General features: G+C 39.6%; 1 protein-coding gene across 1 annotated transcript in view; it reads right to left on the bottom strand.

The window, feature by feature from the left end:
• Positions 1-23,039, bottom strand: part of SPEF2 (sperm flagellar 2) — a 185,313-nt gene that overhangs the window by 127,311 nt on the left and 34,963 nt on the right. Inside the window, exons 8-10 of the mRNA XM_040495242.1 lie at positions 19,002-19,190; positions 12,594-12,781; positions 9,418-9,586 (exon numbers count right to left, since the gene is read on the bottom strand). Coding sequence (XP_040351176.1) covers positions 9,418-9,586; positions 12,594-12,781; positions 19,002-19,190 — 546 coding nt within the window. The remainder of the gene's footprint in view (positions 1-9,417; positions 9,587-12,593; positions 12,782-19,001; positions 19,191-23,039) is intronic.

The following is a 23,039-nucleotide window of genomic DNA, read 5'->3' as shown; positions in this document are numbered from 1 at the left end:
TCCATTGGGTCCCCAATAACCTCCTGTGCTTATCTACACTTATTATACTCTGGAATGTTTTCTCTCATCTCCACTGAACTGTGAGCACCAGAGGGGAAGATCTCTATCTTGATCAACTTTACATCCCCAATAGAACAGTGCCTGCACGTAATAAGTAGTAATATTTATTGACTGAATTAATGAGTCAATCAATCAGTAGTATAGGCTGAATATATATGAACTGAATAAATGAGTGAATACATGGATATTAAGTTTTAGTAATTCTGATTAAGTACAAAGATGACTTAAACACAACACAACCCCAAATCTAGGAACAAGATCAGAAAGTGTCATCCTCACAGACAGAAGTTAGCAAGAATCCACACACCATGTATGAATTTAGCTAATCCTGGAAGCATTTCTAGAAGTAATGGCTGGCAGTATGATTTTGAGTGAGTCTCTCCATTAAATCATGGCATTCGTTTTTTACACAGCACACAACACTCAAATTTAAATAACTTATAAATTTGGGACTTTGGAAGAAGCTCTATCAGAGATTTATCAGGGCCCTGGAGTAGGTAAAAGCATCCTGTGTAAATGGGTAGGTAAGAGCTGCTCTATGGCAAACTGCTTGTGACCTGGTTCATTTCATATCACTAACCGGATATTTATCGTGGGTCTGCTAAATTACGTTGACCCAACCATGTACCCCTGCCAGGCAGAAAATAAAAAAGGTGTAGGCAACTGCCTACTGCATCCTTACTTTGTTTCCAGGCCTTTAAGCTGAGTCCTGTTCTGTTCCATTTCTGTCTAGCTTCCAGCTTGCCACCCTTGTTTTCACTTTCTAGTCTGGTTTTCACCCAGTCTCAGCTTTGATCACTGGCGTATTCAAAGGACTTGGCTTGAGCCTACGCTGCCTCTTCCTGTTTTCAGCTACTTCAGGTAAATTTCTCCTGACCATCTTAGTTCTCGCTCTAAGAACTCAACCCCTGGCACCGGCTCTCCTGGCTAACCTCCTGTCTGGATCTGTCCTATCTCTGACCAAAGAGAATCAGACTTCAGGGAAGCACATTTACTACTATGGCAGCATGGAAAGTCGCGTGGCTACATTGCAGTTACTGTGCTTGGGAAATCTGTCACTCAGCAAAAAAGCCATAATCCACAGGAAAGTACTAAGGCAAAACTTTGTAGCTCTCAAAGGCTCTATTTTTTGTCTCCCCTTCCTAAGCTTTCTCTCCTCCAACCCACCCCCAAAATCCCGAGGGAATCTAGAGGAACTAGATTTGTTCCTAAATTTGTAATTTACATTACAATTTGTAATTTACATTAAAAAATTCCTGGCAATGAGCCAGAAGTCTCAGGAGAAACGGAAAGGGTAGTTGGGTATCTTGTCTGATGGGGAGTTCTGCTCATGCAACTTGGTAGCGCTATTGGGTTTCTTGACTACTGTCTGGTATTTGTCTGATAGCCAGGTTCCAATGGATAGGATTGATGCTGCCTTATACTGCTTTTGACATGGAGGAAGAGAGGACATAGCAGTTGGCTGATGTGCAACTGAATTCTGGCTTCTCATCCAGGAGCTGTCATGGAATGGGCTCTAACTAGGGGCCCAGATTAAAGGTCTCAAAACAAGTTGAAAAGATGACATTAGTGAGCTTGGCAGCTTTCTAAGTCACCTGACTTCCAGTCAGGTCTGAGGATTACTGGCTTCCTGACCATATCTTCTTGTCAAAACATCTGGCCTTCAGATTCCAGAGAAGCCAGGGAGGTGAGAATGTATACCTCACACTGACTTTGGCAGGGTGGATGCACCTCCAGAGAGAAGGTACGCCTCCACCCCGCTCTGTGCTGGAGTGCTCAGCCTGGGCCACACCATTATCTACCACCAGGAAATACAAATATGGCTCATGGTAACAAGGGAACGGACGAAGTTAACTCTACTTCCCCTGCCATGCTGAGCTAAAGAATGTTCTCACCAGAAACAGAACTGAGAGTAGTCAATGCCTATCTATCAACCAATCTCACGGTTAATTCCAATTCATCAGGCTATCTGAAGAACTGGTCTTAATCAAATAATGGCTTTCAGTCAGAAATCTGATCATTTCTGTCCCAGCAGTAGCCTTCCCCAATCTGTCCTGATCTGTTATTATGGGAACAGGTGTGTTTAATTCTAGTCTTTCACAAAAGACGGCCTAGGGCAACAGACGTTGTACTTCTTTTTTTTTTTTTTTTTTTTAAGTTTATTTATTTTGAGAGAGCGAGAGAGAGTGAGCACAAGTGGGGGAGGGGCACAGAGAGAGGGGGAGAGAGCGAGAATCCCAAGCAGGCTCCACACTGCACTGTCAGTGATGACCCCATTGCAGGGCTCAAACTCACAAACTGTGAGGTCATGACCCGAGCCAAAGTCAGATGCTTAACTGACTGAACCACCCAGGCGCCCCAACCTTGTACTTATTTTTAGAGGGAAATTCAAATTGGTCATGGTCAATTACCTAGCATGTGATGAAGGTCACTGTCAAAGCTTATAGGCCCACACTGAAGGGAGCCTGGTACCTCACTATGCAATCCACCCATTCCAGCTGGTAACAATTCTAGAAGTTCGGAATGCTCAGCACTTGCAAACAGTGACAGAAGCTTCTTTTCATAAAACTTTGAACTCCAATGACTTACTTATGTATTAGGCAGCCAGAATCATTGGACTGATACTTTGTCCTGTCGGTTTGATTAGTAGGGGTAACTGAGACTAAGTCATTCTGAGACATCCTCCATTCTAAAAACTTACATTTCAGTGCTGCTGAAATTGAGTGACAAATCAAATGTAAACAACAGACAGGGGCTTCTACTTAGCATTCTGTTTTCAGACACATTCAAAGTGATTCACTGAGGGCATCAGCGGAAGGGTAGCTAATTTACCACAAAATGGAAGGTTCCTACTCCTGGCTCCATTCTCTGCTCTGGCAAGTCACCATGGCCCTTCCAAGGTTTTAAACATGGCACACTGGGAATTACAGTAGCTGTGTGTCTAGCCCAATGTTTTTCAAAGCACAATTTCCTGGAGCTAAAATACATGGAGACTCTAAGGCTTGCATTTCACCTGACCTCAAATGCCCTTAAGACGGTATCACACTGGACTTTATATCAGAGAGATCCACTATACCAGGAACATAAAACAATTCTGGTGGTGGTAGCTGTCCTTATAAAAATAGTAAAGTTCATTCCTTAGTTTCTCAAACCATGTTCTGTTCATCAGGGAGGTGGTGGTCTCCCTCAAGATCGCTTCTGTACTAATTTCTACGGTCTTGGTGCTCAAGTAACTTTTCCAGAAGTTATACATTTGGATTCACCTATCTGCTGCCATTGCCCAGCTAGGGACAGTCTGACAGACTGGTTGGAATTTCTCTAATATCACAAAGTGTATAGACACTATGACTTGGTCTACATATCTAGCCATTGAAAAATTCACATAGAAGTTTTCCACACAGAGTGCCCTCTCCCATAGTAATGACTACTGTGTTCTTTTTTCTTTGTTTCACTGCTTAGGTTGATGGCTTAAAGAGGTATACACTACCTAAAAAAAGCTTAGAGGTGACTGCCCAATTTATGAAAGACTACTGTTAGTTCAGTGTGCCCAAAGAATATGACTGACAGGTCCTGGGCACTGGGTAGGAGAGGTGGGGTGGGAGGGTCTTCCAGGTGAGAGCATTTCTGGTTCTCAGCCCAACACTTCTGCCCTACAGCAAAATTCAGACCTTCTTGGATCCATTTAAGTTTCTTGAGATTAACAACCCCATGTGTTCTTGTTATATCTAGCTAACAAGATATAGTTTTAGAGTTCAGATCTTCAAAGCCTGCTCTAAAATACTAGGTGGGCAGTATGAGTAACTAATTGAAGATAAGCTGGACTTGACGCATAGAAGTTGTCTCCTGTCATTGCCAAAGTAGGTAGAGAATGAACCAGAAAATCAGAGGTAGGAAGCCAAGGGAGACCTGACCACCTTTTGTCTTGCCTGATCCCAGATGAGAGGGAGCCTGGAAGAAGACTGGCTTCTCCCTAATCTACACAATCATGAACAAATGAAAATGGGTGGTGGACATTCACTTTACTTTTATTCATGTCAGCCATTCAAAACTCTTCTCCCTTGGCTATATCCTTCTCACCTCTCATTCTATCTGGGTATCAATCATTTGGCTTTGCAAATGATTTCGCAGTTCTAGTCTAATGCCTTGAACTTGATACCTTAATTCAACCACTCCTACCATGGTTCTCTAATGAACCGAGGTTGTCACCAATTCTAGTAATTTGAAGTGAAATACCCTTCCCATGACCCAAGGTCTCCATCCATTCCCTCTCACCCCACAGACAGAAGTCCCAAGCCTCTGCCAAACCTACTCCAGCCTCTGAAATCCTTGATCACAGAAGTTAGAAGACAGCCTTGTTTTTTGGCAACTACAGGCCTTGGGCAACGATGGATCCTTTTTGAAAACCAATACATTGACATTCTACTTTGTAAGCATCACTATGCCTGACGACAGGAATCACTGTTCTAGGGCACATTGGTGACTTCACCAAGACAGAGCCACACAATGAGGTCTAGCCTGAAAAAAATCCAGCCGGGTAGCCTTACTATTACAGGAGAGATTTAGGGGGTTAGAGGCAAAACTTGAAGCAAATGGGGAGAAGAAACTGAAGCTATGAAATGTATGACATAGAACCTAAACTAGAATGATAGAATATTCCTTTCAGTACCAAACTTCTTTCCTATCTCCTGTTTGGATGTTGATCATAATTCTTGTCACTTATCCTGGGAAGTATTTGTATTTTAACAGATACGTCTGAAGTCTTAATCCAAAAGAGTGATAATGTGGGGCATAGGGTAAAATGGCAGGCAGAATTTTTAAAGTAGAATGCCTAACAGAACATCTCAACTGAGACCGTGAAAGTAACTGCTTACTATACCTACTTAAACGGAAGCTACATTCCTGCATATCTGGAAACAAAATATAAACATATTTCATAGTCAAAAGACAAGGTATTAAGACTTCTTTCTCAGCAGGGGACAAAAAGCAATAAAACAACTAATTTCATTTGACATTAGGGTTCCTATACTTGACTGGTAAGTCTGCACTTTGAGAAATTTTATAAGTGTCCTGAATAAACATGTATGTTATGGACTAAATTGTGCCCTTCCACCCACTGTGATGGTATTTGGAGGTGAGGCTTTGGGGAGGTAATTAGGTTTAGAAAAATTTATGACGGTGGGGCCCCCATGATGGGATTAGTGTCCTGTTAAGAGGAAGAAGACAGACCAGAGTTCTCCCTCTCTGTTCATGTTAAGGACATAGTAAGGTGCCCATCAGTTAGTCAAGAAGACAGTCCTTACCAAGGAACTGAATCAGCTGGCACCCTGAACTTGAACTTGGCAGAACTATAAGAAATGAATTGCTGTTGTTTAATCCATCCAGTCTACAGTATTTTCTTATGGCAGCCTGAGCTAATACAACATATACCTTTTAAATAAATAAAGATAATAATATTATTATTATTTGATCTGGGGCACCTGAGTGGCTCAGTCGGCTAAGCATCAGACTCTTGATTTCAGCTCAGGTCATGATCCCAAGGTTCATGGAATTGAGCCCTGTGTCGAGTTCTGTGCTGACAGCACAGAGCCTCCTTGAGATTCTCTCCTCTCCTCTGCCCCTCCCCTGCACACATTCTCTCTCCCTCTCTCTCAATAAATAAATAAATAAACTTAAAAAAATAATGATCTATTCACATTCATCTGAAATTTATCAGTGTACGTGCATCAGTTACCCAGTGATGTTACTTGAGTGATACAGGCTTCAACTTAACATTCTGTCCATAGGGGAACTATTAAATAACGTATTGCGAAGACTGGGTCATTCACTGGGAAGAGAGGGAACAAGGCAAGAGCTAAGGTAGAGACCCTGCTGTCAGAAGTTGAGTCTAGAAAGGCACTGGATCAATCCCAAAGCCTGGAGTTAAAGAGTAGGAACAAGATCGTGTCTGGAGTCTTTGGGTCAAACAAATCAGATAAGACTTATGTAGGGAGACAGACAACCCTGTGGCCATTCATATTCTCCAAGGGAAAAGACCTGGTAACAACAAATACCACTGCATAAACAAATTGGGGGATGGGTATGTATACATCTGCTGTAGTGACATGGCTAGTGTTAAACCATAACGTGTATAAATGCATCTTTAAAGTCTAGTTAGCAGAAAATCATAAGCCCAAAGTTCTATTGATAAAAATGTGCATTACAACACACTATAGGGTTAACCCAACAGCCACAGAAACCTCAACTGATCATGAATTTAAACAGTAAGTTCTCATTACAAACACAAATAGCAGCAATTAAAAAGCATGACCAACTTAAAAAAACATTGATGATGTGGTGGACACAAAACATCCTTCCTCCAAATTGAGAATTCCGACTACAACTTGTTTGTGGGCACACACACCAGATCTCTGCAAATTGCCAAGTGCTTTGTGGCAGAGACTTGGAAAAATCTGTCTTCAGGAAACCATGGCCAAACTCTAGTTTATGAATGCCAATTTTCAATCACTCCTAAATTCATTCAGTAGGTATCTGCTAATAAACAGCTTATGTAAAAATCAAACGCTGTGGGATTCTGAGTAATTTGCCAGTAAGAATCACAAAAAGGACCTGTATTGGGGGAAGGCTGGGCTTTACCAGGAGGAGACCACTGCATAATTGAGAACCACTAGCTGCTGGGTGGGGGCTGTGCTGGAGCAGCTCTTGGTCTAGGACACTTGGGTCCGAGCTTAGCCTGCTGCCCATGGTCCACTGGGTTTTCAGGGCTCCTCCCCACTCCCTACTGAATAGGTCATGGTTATCCTGCAACAGTGGATGTCCTGGCTGCTCCCTGACACTGTTCCTGCTTCCTTCTTCAGAGAGATAAATGATATCCCTGGCCACACCATTCCTGGACTAGCCCTCTCTCACGTATACCTGCTCTACTAATAGAGTGGGATGACTTAAGAAATAATGTTAAGCAGTAAGGATCGAATTTTTTGTATCTCTATATGATGTGTTCATGAGCAAAAATTTGTTTTTATGCCTATTTCTAGGTGTAGTATTTAACAGTTTTAAGCATTAGGGCTTATGCGTGGCCTGGAAGCCTGGATGTATCAGTTCTTTCAGGATGCTGGGTCTGTGTATCAACAGAGTATGGTAAGAATGTAACCTTTTTGAAAGTTAATTTCTCAACGTTTATTTATTTTTGGGACAGAGAGAGACAGAGCATGAACGGGGGAGGGGCAGAGAGAGAGGGAGACACAGAATCGGAAACAGGCTCCAGGCTCCGAGCCATCAGCCCAGAGCCCGACGCGGGGCTCGAACTCACGGACCGCGAGATCGTGACCTGGCTGAAGTCGGACGCTTAACCGACTGCGCCACCCAGGCGCCCCTGAAAGTTAATTTCTAAGTTATGTATTTACTTGAAGGCTTAAAAGTCCTGAGTAAATTTAGTGATGATGAGTGTGACAACAGTTTCCTTTAGATAAGCTGCCAGTTGCTGTCCCTCTGTCTCTTGTGAAAGGCTATTTAAGCCGGATAATGCAGTTTCCAAGTTGAAGAATCTATTTTTCACTTGTATGGAGGAACATTTCACAAGTTTCTGAAGAGACAAAAGCTCTAATAATGGGGAATGATAATAGGCTAGTTTCCAGTATATCCTAGTACCTTTGTATGATCTAATTTCCATCACGTAGTGAAAAGGAACAGAGCACATAAATATATATCAGAACTCCAAGGATAATTGTCATTTCTAGGAAAACAGTAAAGGCCACAAACAAAACAAACTGCATTGCTAGATGTTCACATACTCCTAACACAAGTGTACAATTTCCTGCAAAAGAAACATGCTAGCTGCTTCAGGATGTGGGTAAGACAAGCATGTTCCTGTGGTAATGATTTCCCAAACAAGAAAAAAGTCAGAAAGGCAAATCTTTGCTAAGCTGCAGACTACCAGGTCTCCTGATTTATGAAAGCAGTAAGAATAGAGTAGATAAAGCTGTTTAAGAAACAACTCAGAAAACAAATATTCTATAAGTCAGCAAAATTGTCAAAAAAATGACTTTTACTTTACAACAGAAAAAATACCTTCACATATTTTAATATTGTCAAAGCACTTATCGTGTAGCATTATACTTTAGGTTGACACACTAAATCTACTATATTCTACAACCGTACAAAATAAATATGCATGGGTATCCTATAAGGTTCAGTCAATTTTTAAATAAAAACTGTTTTAGTGATACAAATATAGATTCACCCAATTAAAATATGATGTACATTTAATTTCTCCTAACCTCTTTCCTTATCATTTTATCATAAATTTTTCTTGTTTCGATATTTCTTCTTTTACATATTAGTGCTATTTTACACTTTGCTCTTTTCATTGTCATTCATTCATTTTATTCATTCATCCTTTCAACAAACATTTATTGAGTATTTGCTAAATATCAGCAAATGATCAGGTCAAATTATTCTTCTTTCTCGTTTCTTAACGAGTAAGTCGCACTTACTACCATTCTAAAACTTATTCAGTAACATAATAATGGGCTTATTTCTCATTCCATTGATGCCAATCTACCCAGAACTTCCATCTGATAGCTATCAATTCTACATCTTTACCCTTAAAGGTGAGATGAAATGCAGTGGAGAGAGCAGGGTGATAGGGAAAGAAATTAATATGTATTGTTTGCATCCAATGTGCAGTGCACTTGACTAAGTATTTAATACATATTATCTTAAATAAGTTTCACAACAACTAAAGTAGGTATATTATTATCCCCATTTCATAAATTGGGAAACTGAGTCTCTCACCACCAAAGGGACAGGCTGCCCGAGGTCTCACCTTGGTCTGTCTGACACCAAAGGCTTTTTGGCAGCTCTTCTAAGAAGCAAAATTGGCACTCAATACTTTTTTAAATCTTTGAATAAAATTTTGTTTGAATATATGCTGTTCATGAAACTCAGACTATCTCCTCTTCCATATGCCTCTAAAAACCACATACTGTTTAAATAAATTACTAAAGAAATACCTTTATGCCAGGGTTTTTGTAGCAAAGGTAAACAGTTCATACAAAGAAAATGCTAATGAATAAATTAAAATATTTAAAAAATTCTGAAATCTATCAGCCCTGACAATATATTATGTTTTATTATTTTCCAGACCAGTCTTCTACTATTACCGGGAGTAACAGATGATAGATGATGAATAGGTCAGAGATTTAAAACTTAGTACATAAACACAAATTAAACCAAGGGAAAACGCAAACATAAAATGCCCATTTTTATTAACAGAGATGAAATGACATAATATCACAGAATCAATGTTAAAGAAACATCGTGTATTATGTTGTGTTCTAATTATTCCATATTAGTAAGTACCTTATATTCTTCGTAATCATTGCTATCTAGCAAGTCACTTTTCTCCAGTTCTGTAAGTTGTTCTGCAGAGGGCTTAGCTGGTAGATGCTTAATAGAGGCTTGCTGATATATGGGCTTTCCATTAAAAAACAGTTCCTTCCAATCATGCATCACCTTATATGGAATCAAACTATAGCAGAAAAGATTTTTAAAAAGGTAGAGATGAATCAATGGTCAATATAAAGTCAATCAATAGTCAAATATACACCTTAAAGCTTAGTCTCTCTATTATCGTATTCATTCCCCAGGATCTGCTACTTGAGGCTAGGGATTCCATTTACTATTATCGGATATGGCTAATGGCTAGTAGAAAGACATCTGAACTCAGCAGGTTTGAATGAATGAACATTACTTAAAGCCACTGGTCCTTCCAACTCATATTGACTGTGCACTAACAGAACATTATATCTTAAAATGGTGAGCACTGTCACAAAACTTAGGTTCTTTACTTCCTAGCTGTGATTTCAAATGGCTGTGCAACCTCAGAAAATCATTTAAATGCTCTAATATAAGTGTCCTCCTGTGCAAAAATGAGCAGACTGAGTATTTTCCAAAGCCCCTTTAAGATGTCAGTCGGTTTACATATTTGCAAGTAATTTATAATAGAAAGATAGAATGCATGGTGGTTTTTATTATTGTTACATATTTGATAACCTTTAAAATTATTTTTCAGTAACTATTTCTATTTAAATATGATGAATGACTAAGATGTAATCAGGGAAATGGGAAAACAGTTTCAAGAAGAACAAAATGCAAAGAAAGGAAAGGGTCTAACATTCAGATGCATTTCTCTAAAACTGGTTGGACTGGAGTTTGAAATTACAACAAAAAAGTTAGTATTTCATTAATTTCATTCTGATACATACTACATGGATGAAACTTGAGGACATTATGTTAAATGAAATAAGCCAGACACTAAAATAACAAATAATGTATGGTTTCACTTCTATAAGATACCCAATTTAGACAAATGCACTGAGACCAAACGTAGCACAGAGGTTACCAGGGGCTGGAGAGTTATTTAACGGGTACAGTGCTTCAGTTTGGAATGATAGAAAAGTTCTGGAGATGGATGGTCATGATGGTTGCACAGCAGTGTGAATGCACTGTCACTGAAGTGTACATCTAAAATGATTAAAAGAGTCAGTTTTATGTATGTTTTGCCACAATAAAATGTTGTACTTTAATTAAATGTACAACTTCAAATATAATCACATTATGTTTTCCATTAATAAAACATTTACAGTCGCTAAGGGTTACTTTGTCAAAATATGGAAGTTTAGAAATTAATAAGCTCAGGTATAGAAATACTGTAACATCAGAATTATTGAAATGGCATTATTGACTTCTATGGTAAAGTAAGTAATTAACAACTTATATACTGTCCAAAAGTTAACCTTACAGTTACTGAATTAATATCCTATTATCTGAATATCAATAATTTTAAGGAATAGTCTAAAAAGTTAGTTCTTTTGAGTAGGCTGATACCAAAAATATACCTGTGCTTTAGAAAAATATATATACTGATGACATCTTGTTTAATGAAGTAACATGAGTTTATCTTGACTGATAGTAGTGTAGATAATAAAATATTAATATATATGCATAATTGCTGTTTTCAGTTGGAACTAAAAGACACATATCTTACACCATACACAAAAAAACTAACTCAAAATAGATTAAAGACTTCTAAAAGAAAACATAGGCAGTAAGCCCTTTGACGTTGGTCTCAGATTTGATACCAAAAGCAAAGGCAACAAAAGCAAAAATAAACAGTTGGGACTACATCCAACTTAAAAGATTCTGCAAGGCAAAAGAAACAATCAACAAAATGAAAAGGCAACCTATTGAATGGGAGAAAATATTTGCAAATCACATATCTGATAAGGGTTAATATCCAAAATATATAAAGAACTCCTACAACTCAATAGCAAAAAAGTGAACAATCCAATTAAAAAATGGGCACAGGATCTGAATGGACATTTTCCCAAAGCAGACATACAGATGGCGAACAAGTACATGAACAGATGCTCAATCATCAGGGAAATGCAAATCAGGGAAATGCAATCATCAGGGAAATGCAAATCAAAACCACAATGTAATATCACCTCACACTTGTCGGAATGGCTGGGATCAAAAAGATAAATAAAAAACGAGGATGTGGAGAAGAGGGAACCCTCTTGTGCACTGTTGGTGGGAATGCAAACTGGTGCAGCCACTATAGAAAACAGTGGGTTCTCAAGAAGATCTTAGTTTGGGTAATTTGAGAGGTGTACATATTTAACTGGGTTGCCTTATCCTTGTCCTTGCAGAATTACTTTCACTGAGATACACTGTGATATCATTCTCCTGTAAGTTTCAGCAAAGAATATCATAAGAAGTAGGTCTATGAGGCCAGATGATACATTTGTTTAAAAGATCTTGCTGAGAACATTCTCCACTAGATATACTACACTATTCAGTGTACCTTAGATGAGTGTGCCACGTGAGAGAGCTATTGTTCTAAATTTAGTGCCAAGGAAAGTTTTGTATTTTGTAATGAACTAGAATGGAAAATGGAAAACACATGGCAGATTGTATTTCCCTTTTTCCTTTGGCTACCAGGAAGCTCAGATAAAATTTGCAGCTCAGTTGCAGCCACTGGCAAATCTGCTGCCAATATAATTGTGTTCTAATTTATCTTTTGTTCTTAACTTTCTACTTTAATTTGGATTTTCCTTTGTTCTTATTTGGCATATTTTTAATATGTTTTGTATTATTGAATATTTCCTTATAAATACATTAATTCCTTTTAGAAACAAGGTACAATGAAAATAAATAGATTTAATGACTAGTAATTTTTAAATAATTCCAGTATTTCAGAAAGTTCCAAGTGTGTCAAATAAATTATTATCGTTGTCTTTGTAAATTACTGTAAATTTAGACACAAAGTTTAAATGTTAAAAGACATATAAATGCACCTTAAATAAGGCTATTGAGTGGGTGAATTGAGTCAGTAATCCAGGTATCCTGGACCCCACTTCTTAGTACTTTTTTCACGAATAAAATTGTCTTTTCTTATCAACTGGGTGTCTACATACACAATCACCATTTTCTGTGATGTCTGTACTGTAATGATTGTAAAAAGTAACACTTACTTATCTGTCAACATGCGGTAGTCTGCCACTTTAGTGGACAAATCAAGTATTTGATCCAAAATTTCTGCACATATCGTATAATGCTTTTTGTAACGAGCTTGAGCTCTTTCCACAGCAATGTGTTCATGAATTTCCTTCTCTCTGAGGGCTTGCTCCTCAAAATCAATCTTGGCTTGTTTTGCCAAAGCCTAAGAAGACAGAGACATGTTTGAGTCAATGTAATTATGCGATGATTCAAACAAAAATAATGTTATAATTTCAATGGGCAAAAAAAAAATCTCTAAATAGAATGAAACCTCCTTTTACATCAAGAAGAACTTAATCATGAAGGAGAACTTTTTTTCCTTATTAAGTACTGAGTATGCTGGCAATGACAATATTGGAAATATTCCACTTTTAGCTTAGCTTATCAGCAAAACATATTACAGAGAAAAGTGGTCCAACTGTGGAAAGCCCAACATAGATTAACAATAAATTGGATCTTAAGTGTGTAAAAAGAAGACTTGAGTTCATGGCTTGCAAATCGTCGGAGCCAGGGATCACAGAGAAACGGGCAAGCCTATGCCACCCTAGCATCGTAGCCCCTTCGAACCCATCTTAGGAGCCTTAACTGGGCACATCTGCTCCATTCAGCCAATGCCCTCTGTCTTGGAGTGAGAGAGTTCTAGGACACTGATTTATACTTAGAAAATGTTTTGGAAATTCCCTGATATTACTGGCTTGAGCCTATCACACACGCGCCAACAAATGTTAAATGCGTTTAGACAACCAAAAAACCCTTCTGCTGTTACAGCCTTTATAAATCAGTAAAATTCACTCAGAGAACATTTATTTCTGCAGAAAGTAATGAAATACTTAGAGTTTATCATGACCCTCTGCTTGGTTTGCACTATTATATTGTTCAGAGAAACACTTTCTTCACATCAAGTACAAAGGTCAAACTCAGCATGACTAAATGTTGCTTTCAAATAGCTAAACCAGCTCCTTGAGAAATTCTATCCTGTGCTAACATGCTCCAGAAACAATACTTGCCTCCTGTAACTTAACCCGCTGAGTGTAAAATGAAGGTGAACTTGGGCCTTGGAGGAGCTGCCATCAAAGTCAAGCTCCAGCTTGTGTACAGAAGGCAAGTCCTAGGCTCCCACTCAGAGCCCCCCCTCAGCCTCCATGTCCTATAACTGGGGGTATTAATAAGACTAGGCATGCACAGAAAAACTCACCAAACCATCCTGTCAGGGAAAATATTTCCTATGATACTACTCACACATGACTCAAATGCCTGACAATGCATTGCTTTCGTCCACTGAACCAAATGGAAGTTTCCTTTGCTTTTGTCGTTGTTTTATTTTGTTTGTTTTTACAGGGAAAGGGGTTGGACTGGGTGACCTCTGAGGTCAGTTCTGTACGTTTGGCAAGTTCGGGAATCACACCAGAATTTGTCCCTGCTGTATCGTTCTGCAGGCCCCGTTTTTCTGGGGCAAGCATATAATGCAAGTACAAAGCTTTAGGGCAGGCTTCATGACCTGCAAAGGGGTCAGAGGAAAGAGGAATTCAAAAGAAAAGCCGTAACTAGATGAGAATTTACAGAGACAGTGACAGTAAAATGAGCTTGGGAGGCCGCTTTACTGCAGAGTGCCCATAAGGCCTGTGGAAATGTTTACGGAGTGACAGGCCTGGAGCCTTGAAGAGAAGGGCAGAATGTCCCCAGCAGGAAGAGAGCAGGAAGGTCCGAGCTGTCTCCCTCCAACCCTTCCTTCCAACCCTTCCTTCTTTTTAGCTATCAGTCTTCTACCTTTACCCCACCTCGCCTCCCTGTGCTAAACCCACCACAATTTCCTGTCCCAGCAAAGTGGGTTGAAGCCCTAAAAAAAAAAAAAGAAAGAAGGGAAAGGAAAAAGGAAGTCTGTGGGAGGTAGTAAATCTCAGCGGTTACGAACCCAGACTCTCGAGTCTGACAGAGCCAGCTGTGCTCCTGTCTACACCACTGACAGGCTGTGCAACCGTGAGGTTTCTAAGTCTCATTTTCCTTCTGCGTAAAACGTAGATAAGGAGAGCGTCCACTTCAAAAGGCTGTTGCGAGAATTCTATGTGCATGTAATGAATATAGTTCAGTGCTTGACTCACGGTAAATACTCATAAAGGGTTAAATATTATTATAATTAAGTACTGCTAGTAATAGCAGGTGGAGCAGAAATCTGAAATCAAAAATTCTTAATATAGAATAGATGCCCAATTACCTTAAAGAAGAGACAAACAGATTTAATCTAAAATCAAAACCAAACCAGACAAAAACTGATGATGGAAAACATGAAGTTCTCTCTCTCTCTATCTATCTCTCCCTCCCTCACTCGTGCTCTCTCTCTCTCCCTTTCTGCACCAGCACCTCTATGCTTTCTTTAAATTTACTGGACATTGGCCTAAGCCCTGGGGAAACAGTAGTGAGCAGAAGCAAACATGCTCCCTTCCTCAGGAGCTTACATCCAGTGGGGGGTGGGGGGACAGTGAAAAAGCCACACAATGACTGTATTCTTGCACAGTATAAGTGTCACCAGGGAAGGACTATGGGGTTCGGTGCATAACAGGGGGCCTGAACTAGACAAGAAGTGGCAGGTGCACAGAGCTCTGAAAGATGGGGATTCGCTGGGGAAAGGCATTTGGGAAGAAGGAGAAAGGCAGAAGAAATGACTTGTTGAGGATCTGAGAGCAGACCAGTGTGGCCAGAGCCTGGGAGACAGAGGGGAACACGGTATGAGCAGGGATCTAGTCAAAGGGAAGCTGTGGGTGGGTTTTTGAGTGTGAGGGCAGTGGTCAAATCCGAAAGGCAAGAAGATTCCTCTGGCAGCAGAATGGAGAATGATCTGGAGGAGATGGAAGTAGGGCAGGTCATTTGTAGAAGTTATCTCTAGCTTCCCCTTCATTTTTAACAGGCAGGCAGATGTCTTTTTAACTCCTGCTTTAGGGAATTTCTGCAAGACAAAAAAGCAGAAGCTGCAGGAAACCCCTCTTCACTTTAAAAGGCCATCTTCAGGGGCGCCTGGGTGGAGCAGTCGGTTAAGCGTCTGACTTCAGACAGGTCACGATCTCGCGGTCCGTGAGTTCGAGCCCCGCGTCAGGCTCTGGGCTGATGGCCCAGAGCCTGGAGCCTGTTTCCGATTCTGTGTCTCCCTCTCTCTCTGCCCCTCCCCCGTTCATGCTCTGTCTCTCTCTGTCCCAAAAATAAATAAACGTTGAAAAAAAAAATTTTTTTAAAAAGGCCATCTTCAAAGGTGAATTAATCTAGGTCACTCAAAGAGAGAGCAGAGAAGGGAAGCTTTTGAGAGCAAAGAGAAAGAGGAAGAGAAAGTGCTCCCTGGCACTTCCTGGGGAGCAGCAGAGCCTCAGGGGGAACACATGAGGGACCAACAGAGACTGGAATCGCCTCCGTGAAGACATGTGCCTCATGTGTGGGCTGGTAGCTGAGACCTCAGAGGCAACAAGCTGGACCTGGGCCTGATGACTGCACAGCTTCCCTGATGACATGGCCTGTGACCTGGGGCACTGTTCGTCTCTGTGGGCAGAGATGGGCTGCTGGAGTTTGAGCTCAGGTTGATTTAAAGAATATAAAAAATGGTAGGTTCTTGCACACCCCAATTGCAGTTGCTAATTCATAGCCTCTCAAAATGGATGAAGGAGGCCATTGCAGTGGTAGTAGTAGAGACTGGGGTATGGTGTAGACATGGAGAAAAATGGGCAAATTAAAGAGATAGTACATGAAATCGACAGGACTTAGTGATGTTCTGGATATGGAACAGAGGGTGAGGCAGGGTTCAAGTGGCCCCTGAGATTTTACACTTGTGTAACTGAATAAAGGGTGTCGTCATTTATTGGGATATAGAAACTTGAAAAAAGCCAGTTTAGTAACAAGGGTCATAAATTTGGCTTTAACATGTTGAATTTGACGTGTCTCTGAGACATCTGAGTAGAGATGTCAGGAAAGCAGTTGAACACATGGGTCTTTACCGCAGAAGGCAGAGATATAAATGCAGGAGTCATCTGTCTACTGGAGTGATTACACCCCCATGGTTGTGGATTAGGAGGTCCTCTGAGGAAATAACATAGAGGAGAAAAACAAGAGGCCTGGGACTAAGCTTTAAGGAATCCCGATGTTAACATTTTGGTATTTGAGGAGAATGAGCTCGCAAAGAAGGGGAAGCCAATGAAGTAGGAAGAAAAGCAGGACAGCATTTCTACAACGGACCTCAGCAGAAAGGGACCATTATATCATTAACAGTCCATATTATTAGCACACTTAAAATCTTTAATACATTTAAAGGTACTTGGAGAATTTTCCCCCCTCTTCCACCACAAACAATAACAAAAACTACAAAAACAGAAACAAGTTATAAAAACGATTTTAAAAACTCTCTTCTTCACAAAAGTTGAATGATTTGCTGTGGCTAACAAAATGGATTTTGTTTATTTAGTGCATGATGCTGGAAAGAAAAGGTCTGTTCCTTTGGCAAACTCAATTCAACATTTATTTCTTTGGCTCCTACTTCTACACCAGCCACTGTTGATGTAGGAGGTGATAGATTCAATGTTTGTGGAGGTAACCTGTGAAGTCAAGCCGTCTCACAGACAGGAGTGCCAGAGAAGCAGACCCTCAGCTTTAGGGAAAGGTAATCATTGTGAGAGGAAGGGATATAATTTTTTTCAGATGCCTCAGAACCTCACAGTTCTGGTCTCTGAGGCTCTAGCAGGCCTGAGCATTCCAATCCTCTGAAGTTCGTTCAAGGCCAGTTACAGAAACAAGGAGGGAATCCTTCTCATCACAGTGGGATCAGTCCTACTATAAAGGCTTTACTATTCTGCACTTAATTATCTGGGCTTGAAGCAAACATATTTTTCAACAGGCACTTAGGAAGATTAGTGAAACGCTATTTCTAATGCAAGCAAATGCCATTCAATCCATTCAAGTTTACTCTTATAAAAAAAAAAAAAAGAGGGATGAAACCGTTATCCAGATAATTCAGCTCTTTAAGAGGACACTTGAGATCAGTGTCCCTGCGGCTCAAATTCATGGAGGTATAAGGTTCTTCACCCCTACCCCTAACATTTCAGCTATGTCTGTTCTACAAAGACAAAAGCACCATTTCCCTGACTCTCCAAACAATATTTCTAAAAGTCGCATAATTTTGGCAAAAGCTGTATTTCATTTTTGTGGAATATCATCGTGGAAACCATGAGGCTGATAAATAAAGCATTCCCTTCCTATTTTTTGTAAGGTTTTCTCTTCTGTTCAGCCTAGTTTTGTGAATATTTTATGGCAGTAAAGACAGGCTATCGAAAATGCCACTGACATGAATTTTGAATTTCTCCAGTCAAATCTAGACCAACAGATTGAATAAATTTGGAATATCTCCAATAGAAAATAGGCAAGAATTAATCTATACAATCCATTGATAGAACAGATTGATTTTGATTATTAGAGCCATTATATATACATAAAGATAAGGAAAAATACTAATGTATTAAATAATTGAAAGATTAGATATTTTGATTTCCGGAGCTATAAAAGGACCTAGACACAATACCATAGTAACCAAGAGCACACCTATCATCTGGATCTTGGTATCTGTGTACTATTCTCAAATACAATCAACCAGAGTACCCTGGATAAATGGTTTGTTTTGGAGGAAGGAATAATACAATATGGACTTGATATAATCTTGTTTTTTCAGAAAGAAAGGAATCATTTATTAAAGACTTATGGTGTCTTATTAAAAGGAGGCAGCTTAAAAGTGCCCTCACTGACTGAGAATATTCACCTAGAATAAGAAACACCAATACCATTCTAGTAAACTTAGCAGACTGTAAAGAAAAATGAATTCTGTATGCATTCAGAAAAAGAGAGTAATGACACAATTGAAAATTAGATTATCATTAATCTTTTTGATGGTAACACTTTTACCAAAAGAAAATGGAATAATGTATTTAATAAATTCAAGGAAAGAAAATGTGAACTAAGGATTTTATATACAGCAAAACTGGCAATCAGGATGAAAGACATCTACTGTTATCAGTATACCATACATAATACCCAATACAATATATAGGGAATATTGTTCCCTGACCCCTTCTTGAGAAATGTACTAGAGAATGAGTTTCAGGCAAGCAAAACAACCAGAGAGATGCGAACATAAAGATGGGTGGTGAACATCAAATATTTGTGAAATCAAGACTAAAGGGAGAATGTAATATGTAGAAGCTCTATGTGCTGTCAATGTAGTTACAAAAAAATTAAAATGGGGAAATAAGAGAGAGAGATCATATAAAAAAATTGACTCTAAATACAGCTTTGTTTACCTTGACTTGGTGGAAAAAATCAAAAGTAACTTGAGAAATATTTTTAAGGGAGCTATTGTTTACCGCTTCTCGATCAAGAGCATCCTGGAAATCTTTAAGTCGTCTCTCCTCATACTGTTTTTCTCTGAAAATTCTGTTTTGCCATAAAACTTCCTTTTCATGCCGAACATGCATGAGCTGCACAGCGATCCTGCGTTCCTGCTGGGACTGCCGCATCAGCCGGTTAATCAGCTGCTCTTCCCGAAACGCCTCCTGAAAACACCATTGGAGGAGCCAATTATTTGCCAAGGCCATGTCCAAATTTCCCATTGGGCTAAGAAGCCTATGCATAAATAATATCTAAAAGGCATAGTATTCATCAGCACCAATTTCTGCCATTTGATTTAAATTTGAACATGGCAAAAATCAAGTTATAAAAATGAAAATTTCCATCAAATATCGTATGTACAATTTTGGTATCTGGAAGCATCATGATCTTGCAAGTCATAATTACTTTAAATGAATTCTTACTTTGTTTAAAATCCAATGAAAAATAAATTTAGTGACTGTTTTCAAGATTTTATAAACAAGGGATAGGATTCATAATTTATAAGCAAGTTTTCAGATGTGAAGTATTAGTTGTAAAAACAAATACAGGCTTTGGCTGAAGATGGCAGATCTGGTTAGTTGCCAGTGTGGACATCTCAATGCATGAGTGAGGAAAAGCCACAATCTGATGGAATGGGAAGGCTGGAGGACAATCTAAGGGAAAATGACCTGCTTATCTTATAAAATCTCACTGGTTGTAATCTGAAAGAGAAGCTAGATGTATTCTCTTGGCTCTCGTGTCTATTTCAAGAGAACAGAAGGCAAGTCAGTAAGTGAACAGTGGTAAAAAACATTAAACCGGGAATCAGAAGCCGTTGCCACCCCAGTTGTGCTATTAACTGGTGGTGTGGTCTTGGACATGTAACTTGGATTTTCAGGGCCTATTTTCAACAGGTGAAATGTGGGATTTTGGTGGAAAATGATCTCCAAAGCCCCTTTGTGGGGTATAAGCTTAGGAAACCCCCGGGCTTACACCAATGAGTTAACAAGGAATGCAGAAATACAAAGTCATAAAATGTTCACACCCGAGTTTGGGTAAACCAGATTGGCACCCCAAGAATAGGGGGATGCAAAGGCACCTCGAGAAGAGGGAGTTGCAAAGGTGCCAGGAATAGGGAGGTGCAAAGGCACCCCTAAATAGAGAGGGGGTGCAGGGCCCTCAGAATAGAGAGGGAGAGGCAAAGGCCTAAAATTGGAATGGCACAAACATGCCCAATACATAGGTATATGAAATAAACAATATTAGACATTCAGGATGGAAGCACCCCCAGTTTAGTACTATAGTGGAAAAGCTGCTTTCACAGGAGGATAGGCCAGATTAGGTAAATTAGTGGACTATAGACGGCTGTGCTGCAGGCAAAGCAGCCCAGAGCAGAGATGGTTAACAAAAGAAAAGGTACCTTGTCAACCCTGAGGTTATTCCCTCTACCTGCCTCATCCCCAGGCTGGCAAAGATGAACAGAGGTGCTGCCTCATGTCTACTGTAAACAACCTTCCTCCCACTGCCTGGTACCCGGATTTTGTTTTATATTGACCCAAACTCCAAACACTGTATATCTTCAAAACACCCCTTTTCCCTCACGTCCCCAAGTTAATGTTCACAATTTCTTTGTCTCTTTGTACACACCCATCATGCTTGTAAGCCTTCTGATCTGAATAAATATGGGACAAGGACCCTTATTCTGGGCTCTTGTCTTTTCCTGGACGTTAGCCATCTCTCACTTTCAATCCTGCATCCTGCTCTTTTGCTAGACAAGAGAGAACTTTAGACCCAGAGTCTATAACACCCCTTCATGCTCTCATTCTGCCTAAATAGAGACATCATGTGGAAGGAGGGGCTCCCAAGGGGGAAGATGTACAAGAATACCTAAATATTGGAGTTGCTCACTTTTCTTAAATATGAAATTTATTGTCAAATTGGTTTCCATACAACACCCAGTGCTCCTCCCAACAGGTGCCCTCCTCAATGCCCATCACCCACCCTCCCCTCCTTCCCACTCCCCATCAACCCTCAGTTTATTCTCAGTTTTTAAGAGTCTCTAATGGTTTGGCTCTCTCTCTCTCTCTCTCTCTCTCTTTTTTTTCCTTCCCCTCCCCCATGGTCTTCTGTTAAGTTTCTCAAGATCCACATAAGAGTGAAAATATATGGTATCTGTCTTTCTCTGTATGACTTATTTCACTTTGCATAACACTCTCCATTTAACACTGAACAATCCAATTATTTAAGAAGAAAATCTGGCATCATTAATGACATTGTTTCAAATGATCTCTGCCACTATGAAATGGGAGAAATACTGTATATGTTTTCAGAATCTAGATGCAAATAACAATAATGTTCTGTGGTAAATTCCAAAACCTGAACCTGGGAATTATATAAAAATGTAGATGAAATAAAATTTCAACCGAAAATAAGTATGAAATTTTTTGTTAGTGCCACATAGAAGATAAAAAATTAAATTGTGAACAACTTTGAAACATATCTAACCTAATTATAAAATTCTAGAAACTTTAATGTTAATCATTTGTTTCCTTTTGAGATCCAATAGTGGAGCTGAGGCAGCATGTAAAAATGGCCCCAAATTCTTCAGTTTTCTTCCTCCACATCCTTGCAATGGTATCCCGCAGATATTCTTATCAAAAAGAAGAATCTATTTCTCCACTCCTTAAATATGAGGTATGGGGTACCCATTGAACTTGAATCGACCAATGGGACATTAGCAAAACAAAACAAACAAAAACTTGGGGTCTGATTTTCTTAATTGTCTTGTGACCCCACGACTGTCATCACATTTTCTGGTCTGTTAGAAAATGAGAGACCATACATAGAGAGAGGCACCAGTCTTCCCTGCTGGACCTGATGAAGCTCCAGCCAACCCACCAGCTGATGAAAGACAGGTAGGAGATGCCACCTGAGGCCAGCAAAAGGACAGCATAGCTGAGCCCAGCCCAAACAGCCTACTACATTTTGGGGTGGTTTGGGATACATAAGGCATAGTCACAGCCATATTTTTAAAAAAGATGACCTTGATTTATTATTCCAAGTAAGTTCTATAGTTAATATAGAGTATATTCTATATTTGGTTGTTTATATGGCAAGGCAATTTAGTTGTATAAATGAGATCTGGTCATTCTGACACTTGTAAAGAAGAAACTGGATTGGTCAGAACTGTTTTGATTACTGCTTGGGTGATAACACATTATGGTTAGAAAGGGAAAAAGAAAAGGAAATTATTGTTGAATTCTGAGTCACTATTATGGATATGAAGCTTTAGTATGAAGAATCATCAAGCGTATTAAGACCTGCACTCACAAGTTGAATAGAAAAGATTTATTTTTTGTTCCATTGTACAAGTAGTTCATATTTTAGAAATAGACTTTTCCAAGAATTTCACTGGAATGTGGAACACATTAGGTGCTCAGTGCAGCCTACAGATGTCCATTTATCCTGTAACACAGATGAAATATCTTATATCTGCAATGGATAAAATAAAAAATAATAGAAGTCACATTTCTCTCTTTTTTAAATATTTCTTAATGTTTACTTATTTTTGAGAGAGAGAGAGGGATACAGAGTGTGAGCTGGGAAGGGGTGGAAAGAAAGAAAGTACAGAATGCAGGCTGTAGGCTCCAGGCTCCGAGCTGTCAGCACAGAGCCCAAAGCAGGGCTCGAACTCATGAACCATGAGGTCATGACCTAAGCCAAAGTCCAATGCTTAACTGAATGAGCCACTCAGGCACCCCCACCTTTCTCTTTTAATTATACTTGTGGAAGATTTATACAGAATTACAATCCAAAATACCCTCAATTTAATTACCAGGCCCTCTGCCTCCCCCAGGAGCTGGAGCTACAAGCTTACCCTGGTCCATGCCATGGTTCAGTTATCCAAAGGTGCCCAAGCAGCTCTTGTGGAGGAATGGGATATTGTCAGAAAGACCTTGAAGCTAAATATTCAAGCGTATTTGGGTTAAGAAGTGGGGCAAGAGTCTGATGTTCAAATGCCAGTTTCAAGTAAA

The sequence above is a fragment of the Herpailurus yagouaroundi genome, unplaced genomic scaffold (assembly GCF_014898765.1).
Source record: "Herpailurus yagouaroundi ecotype Mexico unplaced genomic scaffold, PumYag 29, whole genome shotgun sequence".
Classification (NCBI taxonomy): Eukaryota; Metazoa; Chordata; class Mammalia; order Carnivora; family Felidae; genus Herpailurus; species Herpailurus yagouaroundi.
This window is presented reverse-complemented; position numbering and strand designations above follow the sequence as displayed.